This window comes from Ziziphus jujuba, chromosome 9, assembly GCF_031755915.1.
Source record: "Ziziphus jujuba cultivar Dongzao chromosome 9, ASM3175591v1".
NCBI classification, from domain to species: domain Eukaryota; kingdom Viridiplantae; phylum Streptophyta; class Magnoliopsida; order Rosales; family Rhamnaceae; genus Ziziphus; species Ziziphus jujuba.
The window spans coordinates 12613700-12641119 of NC_083387.1; the positions used below are offsets into that span (position 1 = coordinate 12613700).

The 27420-nt window shown below is 29.2% G+C and overlaps 3 protein-coding genes across 5 annotated transcripts; 1 reads left to right on the plus strand and 2 right to left on the minus strand.

Moving 5' to 3' along the window:
• Positions 1 to 616: 616 nt before the first annotated feature.
• On the minus strand, positions 617 to 3504 carry LOC107408223 (reticulon-like protein B11). Of its 3 annotated transcripts, none has more exons than XM_048461754.2 (6): positions 3339 to 3504; positions 2819 to 2999; positions 2034 to 2175; positions 1834 to 1903; positions 1572 to 1741; positions 617 to 1051 (listed from the first exon to the last, which is right to left on the minus strand). In XM_048461754.2, exons 1-5 carry the CDS (start codon positions 3397 to 3399, stop codon positions 1572 to 1574), a joined length of 624 nt encoding a protein of 207 aa, XP_048317711.1. In that variant the 5' UTR covers positions 3400 to 3504; the 3' UTR covers positions 617 to 1051. The 3 variants fall into 3 exon arrangements, with proteins under 3 accessions (XP_048317711.1, XP_048317712.1, XP_048317710.1); XM_048461755.2 differs by having other exon boundaries at positions 617 to 972; positions 3339 to 3503; XM_048461753.2 differs by having other exon boundaries at positions 617 to 990; positions 3339 to 3503.
• A 2105-nt stretch (positions 3505 to 5609) lies between these two features.
• Positions 5610 to 9122, minus strand: LOC107426968 (uncharacterized). The gene is made up of 2 exons (XM_016037292.4): positions 8587 to 9122; positions 5610 to 6311 (listed from the first exon to the last, which is right to left on the minus strand). The coding sequence occupies exons 1-2, from the start codon at positions 8839 to 8841 to the stop codon at positions 6039 to 6041; spliced, it is 528 nt and encodes a 175-aa protein (XP_015892778.2). The 5' UTR covers positions 8842 to 9122; the 3' UTR covers positions 5610 to 6038.
• A 10588-nt stretch (positions 9123 to 19710) lies between these two features.
• Positions 19711 to 21045, plus strand: LOC107427192 (transcription factor MYB44). The gene has a single exon (XM_016037555.4). It carries the CDS (start codon positions 19840 to 19842, stop codon positions 20704 to 20706), a length of 867 nt encoding a protein of 288 aa, XP_015893041.2. The 5' UTR covers positions 19711 to 19839; the 3' UTR covers positions 20707 to 21045.
• Positions 21046 to 27420: the final 6375 nt, after the last annotated feature.

Sequence of the window (27420 nt, forward strand, 5' to 3'; positions counted from 1 at the left end):
CTCTTGAATCTTACCGTAAGACTTCAGGGATAATATAAATTTGTCTTACTGTAGATCCAGTCCCGTAGTGTCAGAGTCCATTTTAGCATGGCGACACAGCATGCTCTTCACAAATAAGAGGGAGTTTGGTAAAACAAACCACGCCTAACTATTATGACAGGTCAGATTGAGAAAGATATGAAACTCCAAAGTGGAACCTGTCCTAGTCCCTAACTTTGCTCAAAATGCAAGCTAGATTCGACTACGACAGTTGCAGGCACATTCTTTAACTTCCAGCAACAAAAAAATTAAAGGGTTGAAAGTTGGAACCTCTCAATCGAAGCTCATATTTCGTATCTACTACGAAAGAAACAATTTGTATGAAAAAACTAGACGTGTTCTTCCACTTAAGGACTTTATATTAAATTAATATATATTAGAAGAAAACAAATACACTTTAATTGGTAAATCATGGGACCAAGGCTGCCCAATAGACTACCATCGTATTTATCTAACGGCTATTGTGAAGCTGTTTTCGGGAACTTAAATTCATTACCAGGCATTAAACAAAGATAATTGAAAAAAAAAAAAAAAAAAGTACAGCGTCGTTAAGCAAAATGAATTCACAGCAAAGATATTTACGCAAACCCAATAATGATGAGATATTCAAATTTTTAACTAGTCCAAAATGAGAACTACAACTGACTATAACAGAAATCATAGAGCAAGTAACTTCCCTGTTAGGGTTTTGTCATCCAGTAGAAACGAAAAAGAATAACACCTATTCAATCGCCACGCCACAAAAATCTGTAATCATACGGGTCCAAGGAAAAATTGACACCAAACGTGGTCAACCATGATGGATCAACATGCTGTCTGGCTGTTTAATACGCACAGGACAGCACCCCCGTAAAGAGAATGAAAAATATCATATGATGAAACCCGTCTCTAAGGCTCTAATCACAATTTGCCAAGTTCATTGCTAAACGGTGCCTGTGCCAAACATATGAACTGATCATGCGTCAAAAGCAATTCTTTCTCATCTCCTACACACTTTGAAAACATGGTCTATCTGAAAAAGCCATAGCAAGTTAGCAAAATATTCTTATTGAAACACTCATACAATATGTATATCCTCTCCTTTCCCGTCCTCCTTATAGAAGGATTTTGCAAAATTATATTTTTCATAAATATTAAAATAATGAAATGATATGGTCAAATATACATAGAAGGGAACAAAAACTATACCATCTTAGGCATAAAAAGTTCATCGGTATAGCAACTTAAATGAAAACCTAAATTAAGCATAAGTTTGGATAAATGTAATTTATCGAGTCATCCATCCACTCTGAAAGATGTACCCAAAAGTACTTACCAATTTTGACTTTATAAAAGTTCATAACACACCAAGTAAAGCACCCAACACATCCTATAATGAGCACATTTTGAAAACAAAACCAACCCACTGCCTGTTCACTTGATTAATCGCATATGTCAATTAATTAACCAGATTAGCACATATAACAAAACTTTCATCTCTTGTTGAGAGAGAGAGAGAGAGAGAGAGAGAGAGAGAGAGAGATTATAGTTACCTATTGCATCTTCTTTTCCTTATTTGATGCCAATGGGATCTTCCTTAGAATACTTTCATCTATTTTCCGGTACTGTGTCTGTAATATCCTATGTGCTATACTAAGCTTGTCATCGATACGATCCTGGTACTTATCATACAACACTGGAACTGAAAGACCAAGAAGAAACCCTGCAGGATCAATAAAAAAATATATATAAGTCAACATATTAAGTCTTGCAAGATTGAGGATATAAAAGATTTATTGGCAGTAAGAAGCAAACCAATATAGACAAGGGTGAGGAAATTGAAGAGACTTCCGATATAAGATGCCACCCACAAGCCAAAAGCAACCTGCAGAATCCCAAATAGCTAATTAAAAAAACAAAAACAAAAAAAACAAAACCAGAAAGATAAAAGGACTTGTGTATTTAATGAACAAAAATTATTTCTGCCAGAAGAGCAATCTAAATGCGAGCGGAACCTGAAGAAAGAGTTTTAAATTCTTGCCGACAGCAATGTCTCGTGCAACAAACAATGCTCGATTAATCAAAACTCGCAGTCCATCAGCAACCCTCACAACAGAGTCCTCAGAGATTTCCAGATTAGGAAGGGGAGGCAAAGGTCTGAAACGCAACATATATCCCTCGTCATTAACCTCCAAAATACTCTACAAGCTCATTTTGAACCACCATTTTACTGAAAAGTTAGAACTTTTTCTTCTATCAAACAATCTACATATTTTCACAGTTATATTACTAATACTGGCATAAAACATTAATAACTTCATGGCTGTTCCAGTAAAATGTATATATCTTTACACCAGAAAAAAAAGGTATGGGAGAGCTGCAAATCATCTCAAAACTACGTTTTCTTTTATTAAAAGATCATTACAGATAAAGAAACCTCATTGCTTCACTTATTCATTTCTGCAACATCCCCATTCCCCACACAAAAAAGGTTACAGCCGCATTGCAGTTATTGAGGGCTGCATCATTCTTGACATTCATTCATACATTCTAGTTACCATGAGCTTACTAAATAAATTCCCCAATCTGCATTACTTTTTTCGCATTCAATTGGGTTCAGCCACTCAGTTAGCTATCTCTAAGAGGAGAAACCTGTAGACCCTAATAATAACATCTGCCACCAGACGGCTATCACTTTGACTTTAAAAATATTTCAGAGGAAAAATCTTTTCGTGTATAACAACAAAGGCAACGAAAACAGCTAGATGGATCTCAAAGTGAAAAACGGACAAATAAATACCTATTAAGAAGGGATGCGGATTTAGCCCAGAAAAAGAGGATGATCACAAGAAGCAATAGAACATTGGCCACAAAAGATAACAAGTTGTAACCGGCTCGCTCAAATAGGAACCAAAACGTCGTTGCAGAGATTAGAACTACAACTCCTCCATACCATTTCTTCCACAGCAGCAAATCAGCAACTACCAAAAAGTAAACGTTTAAAATCACATACATATATAAATACGATCAAATTTCACAGCTCAGTTTTCAAAAATTGACAAAAATATACATATAAACCATCAAAACATAATCAATTAACAGATAGTTATAGAAGAATCAGATGTGTTGAGTGCTAAAAACTTCGTGGCCGTCTACAGAAGTGAACCGGATCGATTTGGAATCGGAGTACGACCATATATATAAGTGCCATTACCAACCACAACAAAAATGCGTATTAATATATTACATATATATATATATATATATGGTATACAAAGAAATATAGATATTTACAGATAAGAAGTGAGATAAAAGAGTACCAGCGCCACCACCGAGGGCTTCATGAACGGAAATCCGACAAGAACCTGTAGATTCTCCCATGGCGATTAGGGTTTTCAGAGAAAAGAAAAAAGAAGAGGGAGAGAATTGAAAAGTAGAAGAAAATGCCAAACCGGCACTCACCGAAAGGAAGAGAAATTTTATTCTGTACCAAAGAATAAATGTTTTGTTTATTATTAAAATGCTAAATTACCATTAAGGATTAGCTAGTGTAAAAGATATAAATGTTCTTAATTATCAGCCAAAAAAGAGGGAAAAAAAAAAAGGAAAAATTTTAATGAATTTAACTCTTAACTTTGAACTTGGTTGAATTAAATTTTAAATTTATTATAAATAAGTTAATTTTACCTTCATATAACATTATAATTTATACAGTTAAAAAAAATATCATAATTTATTATTTAACAAAATCTTTTTTTAAAAAATAATTTTTTATTTTTTATTTATGATTTTTTATTTAAAAAATTATATTCAATCTTATTTTATTTATATTAAAATTCCAAAAAAGTATAATATTTTTAATTTAAAATTAAATCAAAAATAAAAATTTAAAATAAAATTGAAATTTTGGTCTAATAAAAATATTTTTATTACACTGAAAATTAGATAAAATTATTTTAGTGGATCAAAAATTAATAATTATTTTTTATGCCTAAATAAAAAAAAATAGTCCAACATAAGAAAAATAAAAATAAATTTTAATTTTTGTGATTTTTTTATTTTAGTTTTAGGAAAGGACGTAGATCTACTTATACTCATTTATGAAATAGTAGATTTTATTTAAAAAAATAGAAAAGTTAGAAATATAATGAAACATTTTTACTTAAAAAAATAAGCATTAAAAATAATAAAAATAAATTATTAAACCAAATAAAAAAATAAAATCAATAATAATAAATTTATTTTTATTTTTTATATAACCAAAGCAACAAAAGCTTAAAAACTAAAATTTATATTTATTTTTATTTTTTGTCTAATATTTATGATTTGGTCATAAAAAAATTATTATAAATTTTTTATCTAAAATTATTTTATTTAATTTTTGATCTAATAAATATATTTTTAGTAGAGCAAAAATTTCAATGTAAGTTTTATTTTTATTTTTGTCTAGTTTTAAATCTAATTTTTATTTTTGTAATTTTGGTCTAGTCTTTTATGGTTTAGACTAAAAAAATATTATTTTTGTGTCTATTTAAATTATTTTATTTTATTTTCATCTAATAAAAATTTTTTGTTATGCCAGAAATTTCAATTTTATTTTTATATTTTTGTCTAATTTTAGATAATATAAATATTTAATTAATTATAAATTTTAATTTAAATAAAATAGATATGGATAGAATTTTTTAAATCAAAATCGTAAATATAAAATAAAATAAGAAATTTATTCTTTTCATTTTTTTTAAAATTTTTCTATTAAAAATGAATTATGATTTCAGTATGCTAATATCATTTAACAGTCAAATTAATATCTTTAGTTAATTGGACTAATCTGTAACAAACTTAAAACTTTGAATTCAACATATAATTCTGAAATTTAAAAATATTAATAAGTAATTAATGCTAAGAAAAACTATTTAATTGTAAAATGTTTTTTTTTTCTTTTTAAAACATCCTAAAATATACTATAAAGATAAAATATTTTGTTCGTTACATAAAAATAAAATATCTTCTTCTAGATTTCTAGGAGTAGTCATTAATTTAAGAACCAAAATAAAAATTAAGACAATAAATTTAGAAACTATTAAATTGAAATCAAATTTTTATCACGAAGTTTTTAATTAAATAAATTGGCGTTGCCAAGCATTCCTTTCTTATTAATTAGCAAAAACTATAAATTTTGTATAGCTTCTTCTTAGTTTATTTATATCAATTGCAAATTGCAAACTTTCGTATTCTTTTTAAGCGTTGACACACACACACACACAAGTTGTAAATTTCACTCTGCATGAAAAAGCTTTTCTATTTCATCCAACTAAAATGGAAACTCCTTTTTTTTTCACTATTATGTTAACATGAGAAGAAAAAAATAAATATTGCATTATTATTAATTTTATTTTTTATGTATACTTTATTTTTTTATTCTTCACTTTCAATATATATATATATATACAAATATATTTCTTTTTTTTATTGAGAACTTATAGTATGTATGTTTCCAATAGCATATTATCTTTGGTCCCCCCGCGACCCAAAGCAGGAAAAAAATAAATAAATAAAATAAAATAAAATAAAATAAAATAAAAAAATCCTTACCAAATAACAATAATAATAATAAATAAATAATTTTGGAATGTGACTGGTTTCAGTTCGAGTAAGGATCCAACTGTTCGTTCAAATACCGTGCCTAGGCAACTTGTACAATTAAGATGCAGCTAAACAAGTAGAGCATTATCAGCAACCTACAGAAGTTTGCAAATGCCTTTAATGGTAGGGAAACCAAATGGTGAGCCAAGTCAGAAAATTTAGTTATCATCCACTAAATATTTTCTGATCCATCTAATGTTACGACTCCAAACAATTACAACCAAGGGAATCCAATCCATTACAAACAGCAGAGCAAGCCTAAATATGCAAATGAATTTAAAGGTTTTTAGTTGCTTTACTTTGAGACGCAATGGGATGACAAAGCTCGAACCAAAATTTTAAGATACAAAGTCAAATATTTAATGTACACTTGTTCATTTTGCAGCTTCCTCATCATCTTCGGAGTCTTCTTCATCTGAGGACTCTTCTTTCTTATTGTCTTCTCCACTGGCACCCACCTTACTCTTCTTTTCTCTTTTCCTCTGTTTTTTCTTTTGACGTTTCAAACGTTTTTTAGCCGTTCTTTCCTCAGCAGCTTTCAATCTTTCCTCTCTTCTAAGAGTGAATTCAGCCAGTTCTTTCCTCCGTTGATAATCAACGTCCATCCGAGCAAGCCTATCTTGCTCTTTCCGTCTCATCTGCCGATACTGTTGCAAACACAATTTCAGGGAAATTCAAGAAACTAATTCTATTTTCATTCGTTAAGACTAACACAACATCAATCTGAGACAAATAATGCATAAAAAGTTTAGTGAGTTATAAAAGCTTACAGCAATTAAGCAGATTATGTTACAATTATTTGTATTTGAGAAGGTTTGTAATAACAAGTTTCAAATTTTATGGAGTGCAATTTGCCGTTTGAACCATCTTGGTTCACCAAGTTCAAGCCAAAAACATTATTAGTCCAGTTTTGACATATGAAGGATAGATATGAATTCATAAAATATATCAGAGAGAGCAAAAAGAAACATGACCTTCAAATACTCGCCAAAAAGGAGAAAAGAAAAATGAAGGAGCAAAAAACACTATTCTAATGTGAATGTGCGATGTATCAGTTGATTTTCATACTAGAAGAAGGGTAAAAGAAAGAAAGACATAAAATTCCGCTACAGTCCCAAGTCAATAGGTAGAGTGAATTCAAAAGGCAATAAATTGATAGATTATCAACTAAATGAAAGATTTCATTCAGCCAATAAGATGGACACCAGTTAGGAAAACAACCTAACCCAAGTGCAAAGCCATATTTGGTACACCAAATCAAATTTTACTTTTGTGTTTTTAAAAATAAGTCAAACAAACAACTTATCTTTATCTTAAAACTAACATTAAAAACTAAAAAAGAAAAAAACATAGCAGACCTTCTACCTTTTCTCTATCTCATCTTTCTTTTCACCAACCTTTTTTCTCTCTTTCTTTTCTTAAATATATATTGTATACATTATTTTTTTTATTTTCGGAAACTATTTTCAAATATCATGGCAAAAGCATTTTTAAATTTTGCAAATAACTGGAGTAAAACCTTTGTGTGTGTGTATGTGTGTGTGTGTGTGTGTTTTTTTTTTTTTCCTTGTTCAGTGGATCATGTGGGAGTTCTTTATGAATAAAAAAATCAAACAAAAGCTTAATTCTGCATGTACACACAGGATGTATTTAATAGGCATAAACCCACATCCAAAGCAAACAACTACATGAAATGCTGGACTTCTTGAAAATCAAAGTTTTATGCACCTAAACTAGACGTTTAACCTTGATATATACAAAAACTTCAACAACAGATGATATACAACTACAAGTAAGAGAGCTCAGTCTCTTAAAACATTTCCGAGTACAGTTCCTTCCAGCAAGCTATAAGAGGAAAAATGATGCTTCACGCTTTTAGACTTTTCATGATCTCATGCCTAAACTATCCACCCAAATAGCAGATTTTCAATACAAAAAACCCACCATACAGACAAAGACATAAACCAAAACACCAATAGCAGAAGAAAGCAAAATAGGAGCAACAATCAAAGATCCTATACCCTCGGCAAAACATAAGACCTAAGGTGGAACCATCACATCTTTAATCAAGAGACCAATTGTCAAAGCTAAATACAATAGAAGTCTAGACATGAAACATGTTAAGAAGTAACCAAACTTTAAACGTCCTCATGTGAGTGGAGGACGTTCTATCAATCTGATTTTTTCTCATACCTTTTATTTCTTTGACCAATGCTACAGCAAAAAAACTTTTTACTTATAAACACGTCATGTTTAACTTGTTGCTAACAGCACACTCCATCACCAAAGTCCTACATCGATTCAAGGTCCAATACTTGTAAAAGCAAATACATGACAAAACTATGTTTTTTAACTTCACATAAAGTCTTAGTATCCCGATATAACTTCTCTATCAAGCATTTTTCTGAACTTAGTTATCCTCTAATATGATAGTCCTATAATTGCTAATGAATCCAAGATTTGACCCTATAACCTACCTCATCCCCAGCCTTCTCTAAAGTTGGAAAAAGCACCACTATTGCAACTCACAACTCACCTAACTTCTGAAAAGAACCCAAACTTAACCCAAGCTAGACAATTTTGACTGTGTGTTTGTTAGAAACAACTTGGCTACGTATCAATTCTGAGTCATTGAAAAAACTCAGTGGGTCAATAAATTGTGAGCCATATAAGAAAAGCTTCACAAGGACCCCCAATATCTAAATAACAAATCAATGCCAGACAAGTCCAAATGAAAATTCAAGAAATTCAATAACCAAACATGGAATATAGCAGTCATTACCAGTATACAAAACTCTACCTTTACTCATACACATATATACCTATAACTAGAAATTGCGATTCAATTATCGGATGCCCATAAATTCCACTCGAGCTTACAAGTAAAGTTAAAGTAAAATCGAAAAAACAAAAAAATTGTACCTGATGGAAGTCACCTGAGCCAGAACCTGCTGAACTGCCGGACGTATTGCTAACACGGACAGGGACGTTTTCAAGGATCCGACGGAGCTTAATCTCTAGGTCCTCATCCTCCTCCACGACCACAGGCGGAGTATACTCCACAAGCGCCGTTGATCCTGAAGCCGACGGCGGTTTGGGCGGTAGAGCAAGGCTGCTACCTTTATCCGGCGCCACCACCATCCGCATATCGCCGTCTTTGGGTCTTCCCGACGACATGTCGTGCTGGAAAAAAATTATAAAAAAAAAAACCCTAAATTCTGGTTCTCGTATTTCAAAGATTCGAACTCAGAATCATATACGACTATCTCAGAATCCTATACTTTGCATAACGAGATTCTAAGCTTTAGGAAAGTGTAGTCTAGGGAGTGATTAACGAGGTTAATTTAGCGCCATTGAACAGAGATTCGAACACGAATAGGCTTTTCCGCGTTTTAAATTGACTCTCCCGTAGAAGACGACCGTACAATATCGCCACGAAAAAGAAAATTGAAAAAATTATAACTTTATGCCTTTATCAATGGGATAATTATTTCTGGGCTCTTTGTACATCAATTAATGGGCTTTCAACATATTAAACAATTTCACTTTAGCCCAGTCCCTTCATTTCACTTACTCTGTGTTAATTTTTCAACCATATATAAATTATTAAAGTATTTGTTAACAATTTGGTTCTTTTGCCATTATTAATTTTTTTTTTTTTTTACATAACTCTTTTCTTTTTTTCTTTTCATTTTTTTTTTGTCACTTTGTAGTACTATACTTATGTAGGGGAATAGTGTATATACATATATATATTTTTTTTCGCTAACATTATGTAGAACAGCTACCAAAAATGCTTCTGGGGGAGAATATGTTATTCCATCAATAAAAACCTTTGACTCGATTTAAGTCAAAGGAAAACAGATCCAGTGGCAAAGAAGTACCTAAAATTAAGAATGACAATTTGACCCGTATGATCTGAAATTTACGGTGCACTGTCCCTAACAGGATAACTTTTCCTTAAAAAATTGAAGTTGCGGGATAGAATCGGGCTAATACACTAAAACCCAAATTGGAGCCAGATCGGACCCGGGAAATAATAACCCTGCCCCGATAAATATATATTTAATATTATTTTATATAATTTAATTTATGTAAAATAAAACCCTTGAGAAAAACAACCCATTTCATTTTCTTCTTGCTGCCGTCTTCAGTCTTCACCTTCACCTTCAAAGCTTCACCTCACAAGCTCACAGTCACACTCAAAGCTACTGCTACCGCACCAGATCCACTGATCCAGAACATTCCATTCACCAACTCTCATCACCTTTCACCTTCACCGGCTTCAGTTACTGTGGCTTGTCGCCCAGATCTAGACCATTCACCAAGTTAGGAGGATCTTTTGTCTTTGATCTTTCCTTTATTTTTGTTTTTTCCTTTTTTTCTTGTCTCAATTTTTATTTCTTTAGGGTTTACTCCTTCAAATTAATGTATATGATATATGATATGGAGTTCAGAGTTGATATCACTAATTTGAACAGAGGGTATGCACAAAAAAAAAAAAAAAAAAAAAAAAACAACTTTTCGTTTTCATCCTTACATTCTCTTTGCAGCAACTGCTTCCCTACGAGTTGCATCTTACTGCTGCTTCTTAATACTTGGGATATGTTTCTCTTTATCTTTATCTTTGATAGTAATGGTGCTTTTAGATGCCTTTGAATGCGTTTTATTTGCGGTTAGGTAGAACTGTTCTATCTCAATCATTCTTTACTAAAGCTGCAAGTGAAAAAAAATCCTAGTCATACACTTGTAAAAGAATATATTAATTATAAAAAAAGGAGAAAAACCGTCCCGACCCGTCCCCGATAAGGAAATTCTCATCCCTGCCCTGCAACCGGTAAAATTATGGGGATGGGATGGAAAATTCCTTGCGGGAACAATGAAGGAATTTTAAAAACCGATCCCGTCCCACCCTGTTGACATTCCTACTATAAATAGAGCACCATATTCAAGAATGTGTTATTCTCTCGGTCTCCATGGCAACCAGTATAACATCTCGGGACTGTATTATATAATGCAACAACACATTTGGCCCCACAATTAGTCTGCACAAACTAATATTTTTTGAATATTACAAATTATTCTAAATTTTTTATTCCTTTGAATTCATGTTTTCATGACATAAATAGAGATGTTAAACCATTAGAACTATCTTTTTCGTCACGTACAAACTAATATTATCATGTGTTTTTTGTACAACCCTCATTGTATGACTTATCTCAGAGAAAAATTTTAGGTTTAAGTCGGACCATACAAAATTTACAATCGAACCCAAATGTTATGGCGCTTATTGTCAACCCTTTTTTTGTTTTTTTTTGCTTTAAAAGAAAAAAAAAAAAAAAAAAAAAAAACACTCCTGATGGTTGCCCTCTGCTCACTATCATTGTCATAGTGCGAAGAGTAGCTGACATTGTTCTTCAAAAATCCACAATACCCAGTATTTATCTTTGCCCAACTAATAAAAAAAAGAAAAAAGGCACAGGGTCTTCCAAGACAAATCTCCGGGATCTTTGGTTGGTTTTTAGTCAAACATAGGAAAAAAAAAAATGGAGAATGAATTGAAATTTAATTATCCAAAAATCGTACAGGTGAATTGAAATTTAATTATCCAAAAATCGTACAGGTGAATGGTGAATTGAAGTTGATTAGGAGCTACGGAATAGGTTGGTGACGTGGAGGATGACGTTGGTGATTGAGATGGTAGAGATGATGCCACCTAGTTTTGAAATTCAAATATTACAAACGATAGCACTAATTTTTATTACCGGAAAATAACCAAGAAATCCTAAAAAACATGATTTTGCAATTATATTGTGTTATTAAAAGACTCAAGCTTTCGATCCGCAATTGTAAATTTTGTTCTTGATAGTTTATAAGCTTTTTTGATGAATTGATAATTTTTAAGCTTGAGATGCTAATTGCTAAAATGACCCCAATTTTCAACACCAGCTCTTTCTTCTCCATTGATTTTTTTTTATTTATTTTTTAATGATACAACTATTTTTTTAATTACTTACTTCTATAATATAACTTTGAGTAGGATGCAATTTTTTTAATTAAAATAATAATATCAATAATAATGTAAATTTATGCCCATTTATGAAAAAAAATTTAAAATAAAAAACAGTACAGTAGAGTACAATATAGCCACACACATGGTATAAGGATCACCATGGAGTACTCAATCCAATACTAACACAAGAAAATAAAACGTGGGCTTTTTATCACAAAGCTGTCCCAACGGGATTAAAAATAATAATAATAATAAACTAACTTTGGAATTTGGGCAAGGTGATTAACGACTCCGCCAATATTAAAATGCAGTTTGGTGCAATAGTCTCTATATATATTTTACACTTGAATTTGATAAACCGAAGAAGATAAGCCAGAAGGATCTAGAGCTTCATCTACAAACTGCTAGATCAGAAGCGGCTAATGCTTATCCTCTTTTGTTTTTGTTTTTACGTTTTTTGTTTTTGTTTTTTTTGGGTAACGGAATGCTTATCCTCTTGTTTGACGCAAAGTTAATAATAAAATCCATAAGGTCTCCAGAGATATGAAATTTGGATATTATTTAAAACTATTCAGCCTCAAAATGTACTTAAGTTTTCATGGACTTCTAAACCGGTAGGCACAATCGAAATTATGGTCATGGGTGAGGTGTCTTTGGCCGAATCTTCGTTCAACTTCAGAATGTTGATCAAAGATATAAAAATGATAACCATAACAACCAATAATTGGACTTTCAAAAGCTAAAATGAACCTATAAAGCTAGTCCTCCTGCTGCTTTTTTAAAATTAACTTGTAGTGCATTTTTCAAAAAAAATAGATTTTTTAATTTCATCAAATATCTAAGTTAGCTTTTAATTAAAAAAATAGATTTTTTAATTTAATATCATATGTTTCCGAAATAATTTTATGTAGAACAGTGGTAAGCATTTTAAACTTATCAAATTTCATACAAGTAGCTGGTTGTGAGTGGTCGAAATTTAACATTAATAGGAGTTTTACAAAATATGAACATAAAATTGATAATAATTTTGAGGTTCATTTTATTTTAATACGTGCACCGGTAAAAGGCTTATAGGCTCCCCACGATGCTTGTTCTTCACCATGTTTTTGACAGGAGGCCACTTGCCGTTATCATTATCAAACATGAAAATCTTTGTGACTTAATTATTAATTTTTTTGAGTATCTCTTATGCAGTTTTTCTGATGTCCAAGTAATTATTGCAGTTCAAGCAAAAATCCGATTCACACCATGTTACTTTATTTTCTTCATACACGTCCCATCTGCACTAATTCGGTATGTATAACATTTAAAAATGTGTCGTCGAATAAAATGATTTCCCTTTTTTTTTCTTCAAGAATAAAGTAAGAGATATCAAAAAATTCCATCAAAAAGGAAAAAAGAAAATATCAGAAGAGTATATAAACCAGGAAGCTATGAATTAATGTGCAGCCTACAAAATTTGTCTTTTGTCTTTTATTAAAAAAACTTTAATACGAATATTTTATTAAATTATTATTTATAATTCGATAAAGCAAGCCTTAGAAAATGAACTTCTAATGTATTCCAATGTGGTTAGGCATCATGACAGCTGATGTTTATCCGCCAAATAAACTATAACTCTCAAGCAAATCCACCGCTACAAGGAAAGCAAAACTAGGACCTCTCTATTATATAGTCATTTATATATATATATATACAATAGTATTAATTAATTTATATTAACAGTATATTTTGTTCACTTAACTTTAAATATTAATTATAAGTAAAATTGATTTAATAGTAAACCTCTCACATATTCACCCTAAGATTGTGAATTGGTCTTTGTTACAATTTATATACTTGGTTTTAGATATTTGAATTTTAAAAGTGTATCTAATTTGATATTAACTATAGGGATAAGAATATGAAATAAAACTCGGGTCACTTCCATGAGTATTGATTTTGTAAGGTAAAACTCCATACCTTTACAAGTTATATAAAAGCTAGATTCCTTTTTAAGTGATGATAAAAATTTAATATCAAGGTGGCTAATTCGCATTAGCCAAATTTGTCCCTCATAAGATTATGCTCTAAAGTTGTATGTAAGATTCCAAAATTAACTTGGCAAACATATTTTAGAGAGATCTGATAGATTAGTGGGTTGCTTAAGTTTTTAAATTTGAAAATGATTAATGCAATTTATATAACGTGCAATTAACCCTATTGTACCTTATTCTATTTCCACTAGTCTTTCATCTGCCATTGAATTTTGCACGTGCACGTGCTCCTGTTCTTTGAATTTCAAACGCGCTTGACTTTGCACCAAACTTTTCTTCCAATGTTTTAGAACCACAGACCAAGTTTTGGTATTATTTCTCCCATTTTTCTTTTTTTCTTTTTTTCTTTTTTTTTTTTTTTTTGGGGGGGGGGGGGGGGATGAAATGGCATTATTTCTTCTTTCAGTTTCATATAGCATTTATTTTAATAGTTGGTAAATGAATTATATATAAAATATTTGTACTTCAAACGTACTAAATTAGTAAACCAAACATCCTGGTTTTTTCTCAACCACGTGCAACCATAGACCAAGTTTTGGCATTATTTCTCCTTTCTTTTTTTTTTTTTTTGGGGTGAAATGGCATTATTTCTTCTTTCAGTTTCACATGGCATTTATTTTAATAGTTGGTAAATGAATTATATATAAAATATATGTACTTCAAACATACTAAATTAGTAAACGAAACATCCTAGTTTTTTCTCAACCACGTGCAAATAGCTGTTAGTATAATATTTTTCACTGCAATTTCCACATTCCAATGCAATTTAAAAATCACAAAATTAATTAAACTAACCATTTTTTTTCTTAATTAAAATAAAGGCTTTGTTTGCTTCAACAAGTACCCAAACCTTGTCTTATTTTCTATAAATTAATTCCTACAAGTAAATTGTGTTGGATACGTTTGAATCAAATTTGATTCTTTCTTCTATACCATTTTGTAATGAAGGCAAAACATGTGCCATGCCTTGGGAAAAACCATCTCTCCGACCATCCCTTTCTTTTCTTTATATAATTAACTTTTATGTATGTTTTTTTAAATAAAATTGGCAGTCGAAACATCCTCCATTGTTCTCTATGATTCCCTGGTAAATGCAGTACATATGATATAAGACCCAAGACCATATTTTATTTTTTTTTGTGTTAACAACTTGTAAAGTGAATTTGACCATTTTATTTTGTAGAAAACATTCCCAATGCAGTTTTCTGTCTTTTTTTTTTTCTTTCTAATTTTAATTATTTATATGCTAAACAAATTAACTCAAAATAATATAGATTTTATATATTTTGGTCACACAACTCACTTGTGAATTCAAAACCTAGTTTTAGTACCAGATAGCCGTTATCACCGAAGTTGTCTTACGGAAACACATATAAATAGAATTGGATTGCTCTAGTCTTGTGAAACTATCAAATTATAAAGTGATTGTTTCTTCAATAATGATTTCAAATTCAAATCTTCTTCCTTCTAATAGTAATTATAACTTGAATCGAATATATATAACATATCAATTTATATAATGATTGAAAATTTATTGATGCAATATATTAACTTAAATGAAAGCTTGTTTTCCAATTTGAAAAATAATAATAATAATTTGGATCTAATATATAACATATTAGTCTATGCCATAATTGAAAATTTATTTATGTGACATGATATATTAAGTAAAACAAAAGTCTGTTTTTCATTTTGAAAAAAAAAAAAAAATATTATTGTTCATAATATGGTATTCAGTAGGAAAGACTGCTACAGATTTTTATTAATTTTTTATGAAGGAAAAGCAAATATTTTATATAATAAAATTATATTTGTCATAGTTAGGCCAGCTTACATCACCTAATAATTTTAGCATTAGATTTTTTTATTAATTTTTGAATCCCGTTTAACAGCTTGTTTTCTACTTTGAAAAATAATATATTATTTGTAAATATGATATTCATTAGGAACCACTACTACTAAATTTATTATTTTTTATCAAGGAAATTTACAAATTTTATATAATAAAATTATATTTGTCATACATAGTGAGTTAGACTTACATCAACTAATAATTTTAACATTAGGTATTCTTTTATTAGGTTTTGAATTGTTTTAAAAGTTAGAATTTAAAAATCAATTAGTGACATACTAAAACCTATTTAAAAAAAATAAACCTATAGAAATCAATCAACTATAAATAAAGTTTTTTTCAGGCAATCTAGTTGTAACAAAATAAAGCCATGAGTGAACCTGGTTGCATCTATATTATACGTAGTTCATGCTTAATTGAGGAACTTTTTTATTATTAGTTTATGGAGAGAAACATACTAAAAAAAGTTATAGCGGTTGAGAGAGGAAAAAAATTGCCAAGTGAATTCAAGATACCGAGGAAAGTCACTTTATAGTGCTTAATTTCCATTATACTTTCGAATAAATGGCTTCTTTTCCTTCCTTTTAAATATTAAATTTTAATTGAGATAAAAAGCAGGTCGGTGTGGCAAAAATAACATGTTTTCTTCTTATATGAGATTAAAAAAAAAAAAAAGTTATAAAATATATATTTTTTCCTTTTTTTTTGGGAGTTATTTACATGTTATCCTTTGGTATAAAAATATCAATAATACTAAAGGCATTAAAAAGTTTACTAAATAATTTATCAAATAATGTAACAAAATAAAATGACATTATTTTATTGGTTTGGGTATTTAATTATATTTATTCCTTAAATGATTTGCTTATTCATATCAAAATTATATATATTTGCTAACCAATAAAAAAAATGACATATCGTCTTTGTCAAATTATTCGATGATCAATTTATTAAAAAAATCACATAATTTATTAAACCTAACCTTTTTTTCAGCATTAAACCTAACTTCTTTATGGAAAAAAAAATAATAATAAATATAAGTTATTTAGCATAATTGCATACGCCTAATTAAATTAAAACAAATCAAGTGAGGTGGATCCAACGAAACAAGTAACTTCAATAGTAAAGTAATTCTATTTATATCTACAAAAATACGAATTCAAATAATGAAAAATGAAAATTTTAGATAATTTATAAATTAAGTGAATTATTAAAAAAGAAAAGAAAAAGTGAGGTGGATCCAATCCCTTTAGAACAACTCAATTAGCTACGAATGGGAATGAGGTGGGATAGGGTTGGAGCGACTTCCTTCATATCCTTGCTCTGTACCTCAATTTTATTTTTTTACTTTTTAGTTAATGCAAGATGGGGATTTTCCATTTTCCACCCCAAAAAGAAATAAGAAAAAAATTAGTAAAAAGATATTTTGAAAAATATTTTTAACAATATATATATATATATATATTTAAAAATATATTATATATATTAATATAAAATAATTATATTTAATGATAGAAAAATAGATAAAATATAAATATATACTATTAATAATATATTTATAGCCCCGACCCCAGCTCAATGTATGGATTTTTGCCCTGTCCTCTTCCTGATTCCCCTTTGAACCGGAGATTCCATGCCTTCGTAAAGTTGGGTCTTCACAGGGATCAGGGATGATGGGGCAAGTTACCATTCCTACAATGATTATTGGTGATAATCCAATCCTTGATTCAAGGCTTGGAGATGAAATTATCTTCCCCAATTTATCAAACAAGTGAAACAGGTCGGTTGGAATGCTTATAACATCTACACCCATGGACTCTTAAGATTAGATATTTGTTGTATTCCAACAGACCAAAAAAAAAAAAAAAAAAAAGGATTAAAACAAAATTGTATAGATTCATAATCATATCATTGATGAATAGTACATGCTATTATTTAGTAAATATATACCACTAAATACATTATATAACCATATATTTTGAAAATTATAATTTATTTATCATTTTTTTAATTTATTATTTATCATTATATGAATAAAATTTATAGCAAATGATATTTTTTTAATATATAGTATTATAAAGTATTTATTTTGACACCTAAATTAATTTTATTAAAAATCAACCCTAAACTTGATAAATTATAATTATCTAAACCCTCAACGGAGTAAGCGATAATTTTTAAAACCTAGGATGGTCAATAAATTTTCAGGAGATGAAATTTCCCTATATATATTGCTAAAATTGAAAGTTGTATATTTAATGTTAAATGAAAAGAACAATAAATATTTAAGACATCGTTTGGCAATAGGGTTTTTAGCCTACGTTTGGTATATAGTCTTCTTTCTTTTTATTTTTAATTTTTTATTGGGTTGAAAAACTCAAACTGATAACTAAAAGCTCTTTTTATAAAAAAGTGTTTGGATGCATTAACAAGTACTTGTTCATTAAAAAAATTTTTTTTAAAACTATTTTAGAGAAATTTTAATTTGAAGTTTCTTTAAAAAAATTCTACCATAAGAAGCTCAATTATTTATAACTTTATTACTTACCATAATTACCAAAAACCTTTATTACTTACCGTTTATTCTTAGTTATTTTAATTAAATATCTAATATATCCTTATTAACACTACATGAAAATTCAATTGCAAATTTTTTTTATCTTTTGATTCCTAAACATTATTTTTTTTTTTAATTTTTTCTCAAAAAATGTATCTTTATTTTTATATATTTAAATAACTAAATATATAAGCTAAAATCTAAAATCTAAAATTAAAATAATCTAATCTATAAACAATAATATTTACCAAAATAGTTTAAATATTATTAATTTTAATAGATATTACACCTTTTTTAATTATCATGAATGTATAATAATAATAAAGAAAATATTATATACATTTAAATCTAAAAGCATTTTTATAGTTATGTTGTCAAATAATTTAATATTTACAGTACTTTATTTTGTTAACAACTCAGTATCTATTAAATAACTATTAGCTTTTAAATAAAATTTTATTTTATTTTATTAACTATTAGCTATTAATATTAATTGTAGGTGCTAGGATTCAAGCCTAGGTCTCTACCACCACAACGTGGAATTCTTATGGGTAAACTACATCTATATACTTAATTATTTGAAATATCTAATAAATTTAAATTACCATTAATAAACATTTAAAATAAACAAAAATATTGAAACCCAACACATTACCAAAAGTGACTCTTTACTTTGCAATTATTTTAAACATATATTTAATAGTTTGATTTGATTTTTTTTTTTTTATATATTGAAGATGAGATAATTTAAATTAAGATTATTATCCAAAAATGATAACTTTTATTATTGAAATGCCTAGTAGAGATTCAACAACACATTTAATATTTTGATTTTGAAAAAAATATACATATTTTGATTTTGAAAGAGAATATGGTGTTCAAAATTTTATTTATGCTTTCGTAAAAGAATAACTACCCAAAAAAAAAGAACAAATTGTTTTCATAAAAATTTATATAAAAAAAATAAAACTTTAGATGTCGGTGGATACTATGCCGTTGGTGCATCGTCCGTGCGCAGAGTTGGACTGACAGCTTGACAACAATAATCGGTTTTCCCACTATGCGACCGTTCTTGTCGTTTTGTCCACCTAAGCACTTCCGTCCACCCAAAAAAAAAAAATATATATATATATGTATGTATATGTTATTTTGAAAAAAAAATATATATGATAAAGAAAGTAAACCAAATCCTTCACGTAATGCTATCCAGCCTGGCTCAGTCAAACTTATCCCTCCAAGTCACTTCTCAATCTCTCCCCCCAATCTCCTCCCCGATTTCTCGCGATATTTTCTAATCTCCAGAGAACATCTCTCCGTCTCAGTTTAAGTTTTAACTTCCATAACTGCCCCATTCAGTTTTGGGAAAACTACAAACCTTCCCCTCTCGAGAAATTCCACCTTCCCGAGATTTTAGCGGTGATTCTCAGAAATTTACGCGTCCACGTGGCAACGCGTGGTAGTTATAAACCTTTAGAATGCGTAACGGGTAACTGAGCAGTACCGGTTGCCGTAACGCTTATTACCTGAATCTGTTAACAGGCTCTATCAGTTACCCTAACCCCTTCCCTTATAAACCCCACTCTTACTCTTCCTCTTCCTCGCTCATATATTACAAGGCTCTCTCAAATTCCTCTTTCAATAACCGTCTCTCTCTCATTAGCTCTGTGCAATCTTTGATCGATCTGGTTGTGTTTTTAGGTTTTGGATTTGAATAGGGATGGTTCAAGAAACACCGTCAATGGAGTCGTCTCACCGAGATGCGGATCGGGTTAAGGGCCCGTGGAGCCCAGAGGAGGATGATTTGTTGAAGAAGCTTGTTCAACGTCATGGGGCTCGGAACTGGTCGGTGATTAGCAAATCGATTCCCGGTAGGTCCGGCAAGTCTTGCCGTCTCCGGTGGTGTAACCAGCTTTCGCCGGAGGTTGAGCACCGGGCCTTCACGGCCGAAGAAGACGATATAATCATACAAGCGCATGCCAGGTTTGGTAACAAGTGGGCCACCATTGCTAGGCTCCTCAATGGCCGAACGGATAACGCGATCAAGAACCACTGGAACTCTACCTTGAAGAGAAAGTACTCGTCGCTGGTTGAGGATGGCGGCGACACGATCGACGAAGCGCCTTTCCGAATGGAGAAGAAATCTACGAGCCCCCGTACAGAGGCGCCGGTGTCGATTCCGGCTATCTGTTATAGCCTCGACAGTAATTCCGAATCCGATGTGAGCGATTCCGGTGTTCCTGTTCCTGTTCCCTTAGTCTCTTCCTCTCAGGTTTTTGGTCCGGCTGCGAGAACCGATTTGTTGCTGTCGCTGTCGAAGAACGGAGATTTGTCTCCGAATCTGAACAACGTCAACGTCAACGACAACTGCAATGAGCCTTCGACTCTGCTCACTCTGTCTTTACCTGGAAATGAGCCGTACGAGTTGCCAAACAATGACTCGGCTTCTCGCCGAGAGAAAACTCCAGAGTCTGAGAAGAATAGAGTAGCGTTTGGATCGGAGTTCTTCACAAAGATGCAGGAGTTGATTAGGAAAGAAGTGAGGAATTACATGACAGACTTGGAAAAGAACGGCGAGTTTTTTTAAACAGAGGGTGTGATCGGGAACGGTGAGATAAAAGCTTGATTAAGCAAATTTTAGTTTCTAAAACATTCAGGCAGAAGAAACATGAAAGAAAAATCGGAATTAGATAGTGAAAAGGTTAAAGAAGAAGAGTACTAGAGTGGAAATCTGGGAAGAAAATATATTTATTTTCTTACAGGTCTAATTTTCTTTTCTTTTTGAGGCTGTACAGAAACATTAGAGAGATTTACACAAATTTGTGAAAAGAAGCTGAAGAAATTGTTTTCTATGTTTGGTTTTATTGCATTTTTCTTTTTTTTGAAAAGAAATTTCATAATTGAAAAGTTATTTTCATTTGCGTTATTTGGTTAGTATGTCGGCTTCTCTGCACAAATCGTCTTTTTTTTTTTTTTTTTTTTTTTTTTTTTTTTTAAATTGTGTCTTCGGTTTGAAATAGTTTTGCCAAAAAATTAATAAATAATTAAATAAATAAAATTGAGTTTATTTGAAGAAGTCAGGATATTAACTGAAAAACTGGTTTTATTATTATTAATTTTGGTTAGCGAAGGAGATTAGGCTAAATTATTTTAAGGTGATAATGGTGCATTGTGGTACGGGTCGTACTAGTTGTGGTACAACTTTTGAGCGTCCCGTATTGACGCTGTTGACTTGTTTTGCGAATTATTATTATTATTTTCAGTAAAGTTAAAAAAGATAGCCGTATTCGAACTAAAAGAATGTTTTTATTATTTATTATTTATATGTTCCCAAAAAAATAATAATTATAATTATATGGAACATTATAAGATTTTTTTCTTTTTGGCAGAATTTTTTGCCCAAAAAAAAAAAAAAAAGGTGAACAACAGTTATTCAACCCTACGTACCAGTACTGCTGTTTGCCATTTGATCCGATGAAATTCAATCCGATTGGAGTGATTTACATTAATTTGGATGGATAATTAGTTCTAATATTTTATTGAATGAAATACATTTTTTTTTTTCAGATGCGAATACTGTAAATTTCATACTCAAAATATTAAGTCATCAATATTCGATTTCAAAAACTAATTTTTTTAATTTACAAAAACTTGGTTAGATTTTTACTCAAAAAAATAATCAAACAACGTTAATTCGGATATTTCTTCCAAAAACAAAAAAAGAAGAAGTTAATTTGGATATTAATGATTTAAGATAAGCTTTTATTTTCTATGATTTGTAATTGTTGTTAAAACACAGATCAATGTGCTGTGGTTGGTTCGTTTAGGGATATGGCCAAAAAAAAAAAAAAAAAAAAAACCAAATTAATCTTACCAACAATAAAAAGAAGCTCATGTGATGAACCTAGAGTAGTAGCGTAAATTTCACATGGTATTTTTAATTCTAAAATATTTTAACAAAACTACATTTTTACCATTACATTGTATTTTACACGCTATGATTGCATTTCTAAACCATTAAGAGCTCTTTCTATTTTTTTTATTAAAAAAAAAAAAAAGAGAGCAAAGACAAAGCTCTTTTAGTTTGAATATCATTAAATAAATTGTTAAAAATTTATAATACAATTATTTAATAATTTGGATGGAGTTATAATAGCTGATGTAATTAGATAATTTCAACAAAAATAAATTTTTGTATGGTCCATGTTTTTCATTTTTATTGGGGGAAAATGTTTTTTTTCTTTTTTTCTTTTTTTATATATTATTGGTGTGTGGCTCTCCGAGATGAATTCAATTATACTTCAAAAACTTTGTGTGATATATAATTTTGGGTTGACTACATTTTTGGATCCTTTAGTTTGCTTTAATTTAAAATTGAGTATCTCAATTTTCATTTTGGCTAATTTAGGCTTTCATTTTTATTTTATTTTATTTTATTTCCCAGTTGAGATCCTTGATTTATTTTTATTTAAATTTAGGCATTGTATGTTTAACCTTTACGACAGAAGATATTATTTAGTTTTAATGTTTTAAGTTAATAGTATTTTTGGCTTTATAGTAAAATATTTATTTTAAGTAAAATTTTTAGTAGATTTCATTCATATTGAAAGTAAAAATAAAATTTCTCAATTTTAATTTTTTTTTTGAACAAATTCTCAATTTTAATTGAAAAAATTAAAAATGATGTTTAAATTGAAATCAAAATGAAAATAACGGCACTCGATTAAAAAAATTTAAAATTTAGAGCATCAATTGAAATTGAGGATAAGTTAAAAAGAAGTATAATTAACCTAATAATTTTTATTGATAAATAGAAAACAAAAAAAGACAAAAGGAGACTTGTAAGTCAACTTGGATCGCTATAGCATAAAATCAACGAATAAGGAATTTTCAAACATATTTGGATAACGATTAAAAAGCCACTTCCCCGTCCAATAGCATAGATGAAACGGTCAACTAGGCTCCCTATAAGACCCCACCAACCATCAAAATCTTGATTGAGATGTCTACCTTCCACAATGTAATCCAGCTTTCCCCACCAATTACCTTCCACGAGGATTAGAGTTTTTTTATTTTCCTTCTTTTTTTAAAACAAAAAGACATGGTTACACTTTTTATTAACATTTTGGACAAATATTGGTTTGAGTTTATTAAATCAATATATTGAAAAATAAATTCTAAATAAGCTAATGAAATAATGTTTTTGGTATGTAACAAATTAGTAGATACAACATTTTTTTTTTTTTTTGGGGTTAAGAATTAATAAATATAACTTGTCTTTGAAGTAGTATTCCTATTATTGGTGTAAGACAAAAAAATTTTCTTGGCGTACAAGTAGTTGGTTCTCATTCATTCTTCAATGTTCAAACTTAGCCATATTCAAAGTTTGTTGTGATTTTATGTGGATAATTGACAAATTAATGTATACATTAAATACATAGATAAGAGATGACCCCAAAAAAAAAAAATACATAGACAAGTAAATTCTAAATGAGCCAATAACATTACATAATTTGCTATCTAAAAATTGATATATGAAAGTTTACCCAAAAAAAAAAAAAAAGGTTTCAAATGTGTAGTATTATTGTAAAATAAACAATTTTCTTAATTTTAAATAGAGTTATCTGTCCATGTAATGGTAAAAGTTTCTGTTCCTTTTAACAATAATACTACTTTGGATCCCTACTCCCAATGTCAAAAAATAAAATAAAAGGATATTCGCATCAATACACCTCAAACTATATCGAGATTGTCATTTTACACTATAAACTATTCTTTTTCCTTACTATTTAAAAAATTGACATATGAAAGTTCACCCAAAAAAAAAAAAAACGTTTTAAATGTGTAGTATCATTGTAAAATAAACAATTTTCTAATCTCAACGAGTTATATGGCTATGTAATGGAATCATACAATAAATTCAGGAAGCACAAATTTGAATGAAATATGTGATATATATATATATATATATATATATATATTTTTATTATTATTATTCATTACTAACTTGTAATAGTGTACATAATATCTTTTTGAATCTACAGGATCTTTTAAATTATTTTTTACGCAACAAATATGTATGTAGATGTACCTAATTACAAAAAAAGTTAATCTGAACACATTAAAACTTACAGTTTCAGATTTTATTTCAAAATGTTTGATTTTTTTATTGAAATTCTCAATCTCTAAAAAATAAAAAATATACAGAACTTTATGTTACCGAAGAAAATAAAAAATATATTAATAAATATAGACTGCTAACCCTAAACTACTATTTCTTTTAACAATAATATTATTTTGGATCCATACTCCCAATGTCAAAAAATAAAATAAAAGAATATTGGCATCAATACATCCCAAATTATATCAAATTTAACATTTTGCACCCTTTTTTTCTCTCTAACCTTTTACACCTAAACTATTCTTTTCCTCGCACCATTAGTCTTTTTTGCCATTTCCATCCACTCTGTTAACAGATTGAACATGTAAGAAGAACATGAGTGTAAAACATGGGCACTTTATGTAATTTTACCATTTCTTTTGATTTAGGAAATTAGAAATTTAAAAGGGGAAGTGATCTCATAGAGGAGAGTTAGGGATCGAGAGAGGAGAAAGATCAGTCCCTTGTTCAATTTCTAGTTTCAAGAAAATGAAAATTGAGGAAAGTCCATCATCTCCTTCTCCATTTCAATTACCAATCTGCACCTCCTGATGATAGTCTTAGAGGGCCTAATTTCTGTCCCTTTATTCTTCTTATTCTTCCTTCTTGTTTTCACACCTTTGAAAAATAGAACAAAAGTGCCAACTAGCAAAACGATGCGTCTCCACCCTCCTTCACACTACTCCGTTTTAAAAATCAGCCAGAACCACTCAAATTTAACTCGAATTCCAAAGAAATAAGAAATGCTAAACCCAAATAATAATAATAATAACAAAGTAGATTAAAATAATTTATATTAATAAAAGAGATGGCGGATATGTATTCTACTTTGAATTCAACTATTTCTTGCAACCTTCATGGTTTCAATTTCAATGCCACACAGGTTAAGTACTACTACTGGAGTTTCCATGAAAAAGCCTAAGAAAGCGATGGAGCTTAGTTTAAGGAACGCATCATGTTCCAAATCATATCCAGAACAAGAAAATTAGGGATGTTGCCTAATTAGGGATGTTTGAATTATGGAGTCATAATTTTCTAATTCAAAAGGTCAAGAAAAAAAAAGAAAGAAAAACAAAAAGACATTAATTGTCTCTGCTATAAGGGCAAATGGGCAGCACATGTTTAGTTTGTTAAATAGTTTGACAAAAATTACAAAATAGACTAATTGTGCAAAGAAAGAATTAGTTTAGAGTGCAAAATAACATAAAAATAAACTTTAGGGTGTAAAATGCAAAATATAATATAATTTGAGGTGCAATTATGTCAATATTTCTAAAATAAAATGAAATAGGAGAATCCCTTTATTCTTAGATCCCGTTTGAGAAGTATCAAATTTAGAAGGGAAATTGATTTTCGAGATTTAGTTTCATAAAAATTAATTTTTCTCTTATTATGTTTTATGGGTAATAGAAAAGTTAAGAGTTGTAAGTAATTAAATTTTATATTGTATATAAGGGCAAATATGTATTTTTAAAAAATTCCAAAACTATTTTCTGTGACATTTTCAAAATGACAACTTCATAAGTGAAAATAACTTTCCTATATATTTTTCTACATTTGTGGGAATGTAATTATTTGTATCCATATTTTTTCACCTCATAATAAATATCCAAATAAAAAAAAATTATCACTTTTCCAAGGGAATTAGATTTTCACTAACTTTATCATTATCCAAACATATTATTAAATTTCAAACTTAGCCATTTTTTCAAAGTTTAAGAAAGTATTTAGGCTACATTTGGTATACAGAATAAATATTTATTTCGTCCTATTTGGTGGAAGGAAAAATATTGAAGGAAACTAATTCCCGAGAATTAGTTTTCTAGGATTCAATTTCCCTGGAATAAGTTTTTTTGGGATTCTTTATATAATATTTGGTTAATAATATAATAAAATAGGATCTACAAGTAATTAAATAAGCTTGTACATTAAAATTAAATTGTAAAATTGTATTTAAAAAAAAGAAAGTAAAACTAATTTCTCAAGAGAACTTTAGAATAACACCTATTTGAGAGAGTTAACTTACCATGTTAGTTTTTCATATTGTGAAATTTATTTTCTGCTGAATCCTATAAATTTATCATTTTAAAAATCATTCAAATAATAGAAAATTTTACTTTTTCAGATAATTTCAAATTATTAGTAACTTTGTCATTATTCAAATATCCTGTTAAAAATAAGAATAAGTATCCATAGAAATAGAAAATGAGGAAAAGATTGATAATTCCTATTTATATGTTTGGTGAAAATATTAATTTAAAATCAAGATTTAGTCTTTATAAATATTTTTTTTCCCAAAAATGTTCAAATTTGGTAAAAATTAAATTTTATATTTATTTATATATTTTTAGTATGTGATAATAAATGTATATCTATATTTCAAAATTTATCCGTATTAAAACTTAAATATAAGAATATGAATTCTGAGATTTTTTTTAAAAAAATTGTTATTCTTTCAAATGAAAGCATATCTATTTTTATGGAATACTTATTGCCCAAACATGGAAAAAACGAAATCTATGAAATATGTATTCTATTTTTATATTTATTCAATAAACCAAACATTCCTAAAATTTTGTAGCTTCTTCTATAAAGTTAGCAATTATGCCCATGTACTTTTAAAATGGTACTCTACAATAGAAATTTTAACAATATTTGTAATTTAAATGTCATATGACATACACATATGGTATAAAAAAAGGGACATTGTTGTTTTTTATATCAATACCCTACAAAGTTTTTTTTTTTTTTTTTTGGTTAGATAAACTCAGTATAAAGTTGTAAATTGCCAATTAGCCACATTACCCTTCAACCTTTTAACAATTTTTCATGCAATATTTCAATAATAATCTTCTTAAATAGAAGGAACAAAATAAAATATGTTTTTAGTAGATTTATAATATATCAAAGCAAGGAAACAAAGGAAAACAAAAATCTAAAAAGTAAAACTTGTTGATTAGAAGTTTTGATCTTTTGTTGTGTGTGCATGTGATAGTGCAATTTTAGGGAGTTGGACAAACTTGTTGAATGCAAAGTAAACGGAGTCAAACAATCGTTTTGATGGTGCACAATTTACAAAAAGTGCAGGTGTAACTTTGCAAGTTTCATAGTTCATGGAGTAATTTACAACTTCATACATAA

Excerpts from the sequence above, each read along its gene's own strand:
- LOC107408223 (XM_048461754.2), bottom strand. The coding sequence starts at position 3,399 with ATGGGAGAATCTACAGGTTCTTGTCGGATTTCCGTTCATGAAGCCCTC. Across the intron at positions 2,176-2,818 it reads TCCGCATCCCTTCTTAATAG|ACCTTTGCCTCCCCTTCCTA; the intron begins GTATTTATTTGT and ends GTTGCGTTTCAG. Across the intron at positions 1,904-2,033 it reads ATTTAAAACTCTTTCTTCAG|GTTGCTTTTGGCTTGTGGGT; the intron begins GTTCCGCTCGCA and ends GGGATTCTGCAG.
- LOC107426968 (XM_016037292.4), bottom strand. The coding sequence starts at position 8,841 with ATGTCGTCGGGAAGACCCAAAGACGGCGATATGCGGATGGTGGTGGCG. Across the intron at positions 6,312-8,586 it reads GCTCAGGTGACTTCCATCAG|TATCGGCAGATGAGACGGAA; the intron begins GTACAATTTTTT and ends TGTTTGCAACAG.
- LOC107427192 (XM_016037555.4), top strand. The coding sequence starts at position 19,840 with ATGGTTCAAGAAACACCGTCAATGGAGTCGTCTCACCGAGATGCGGAT.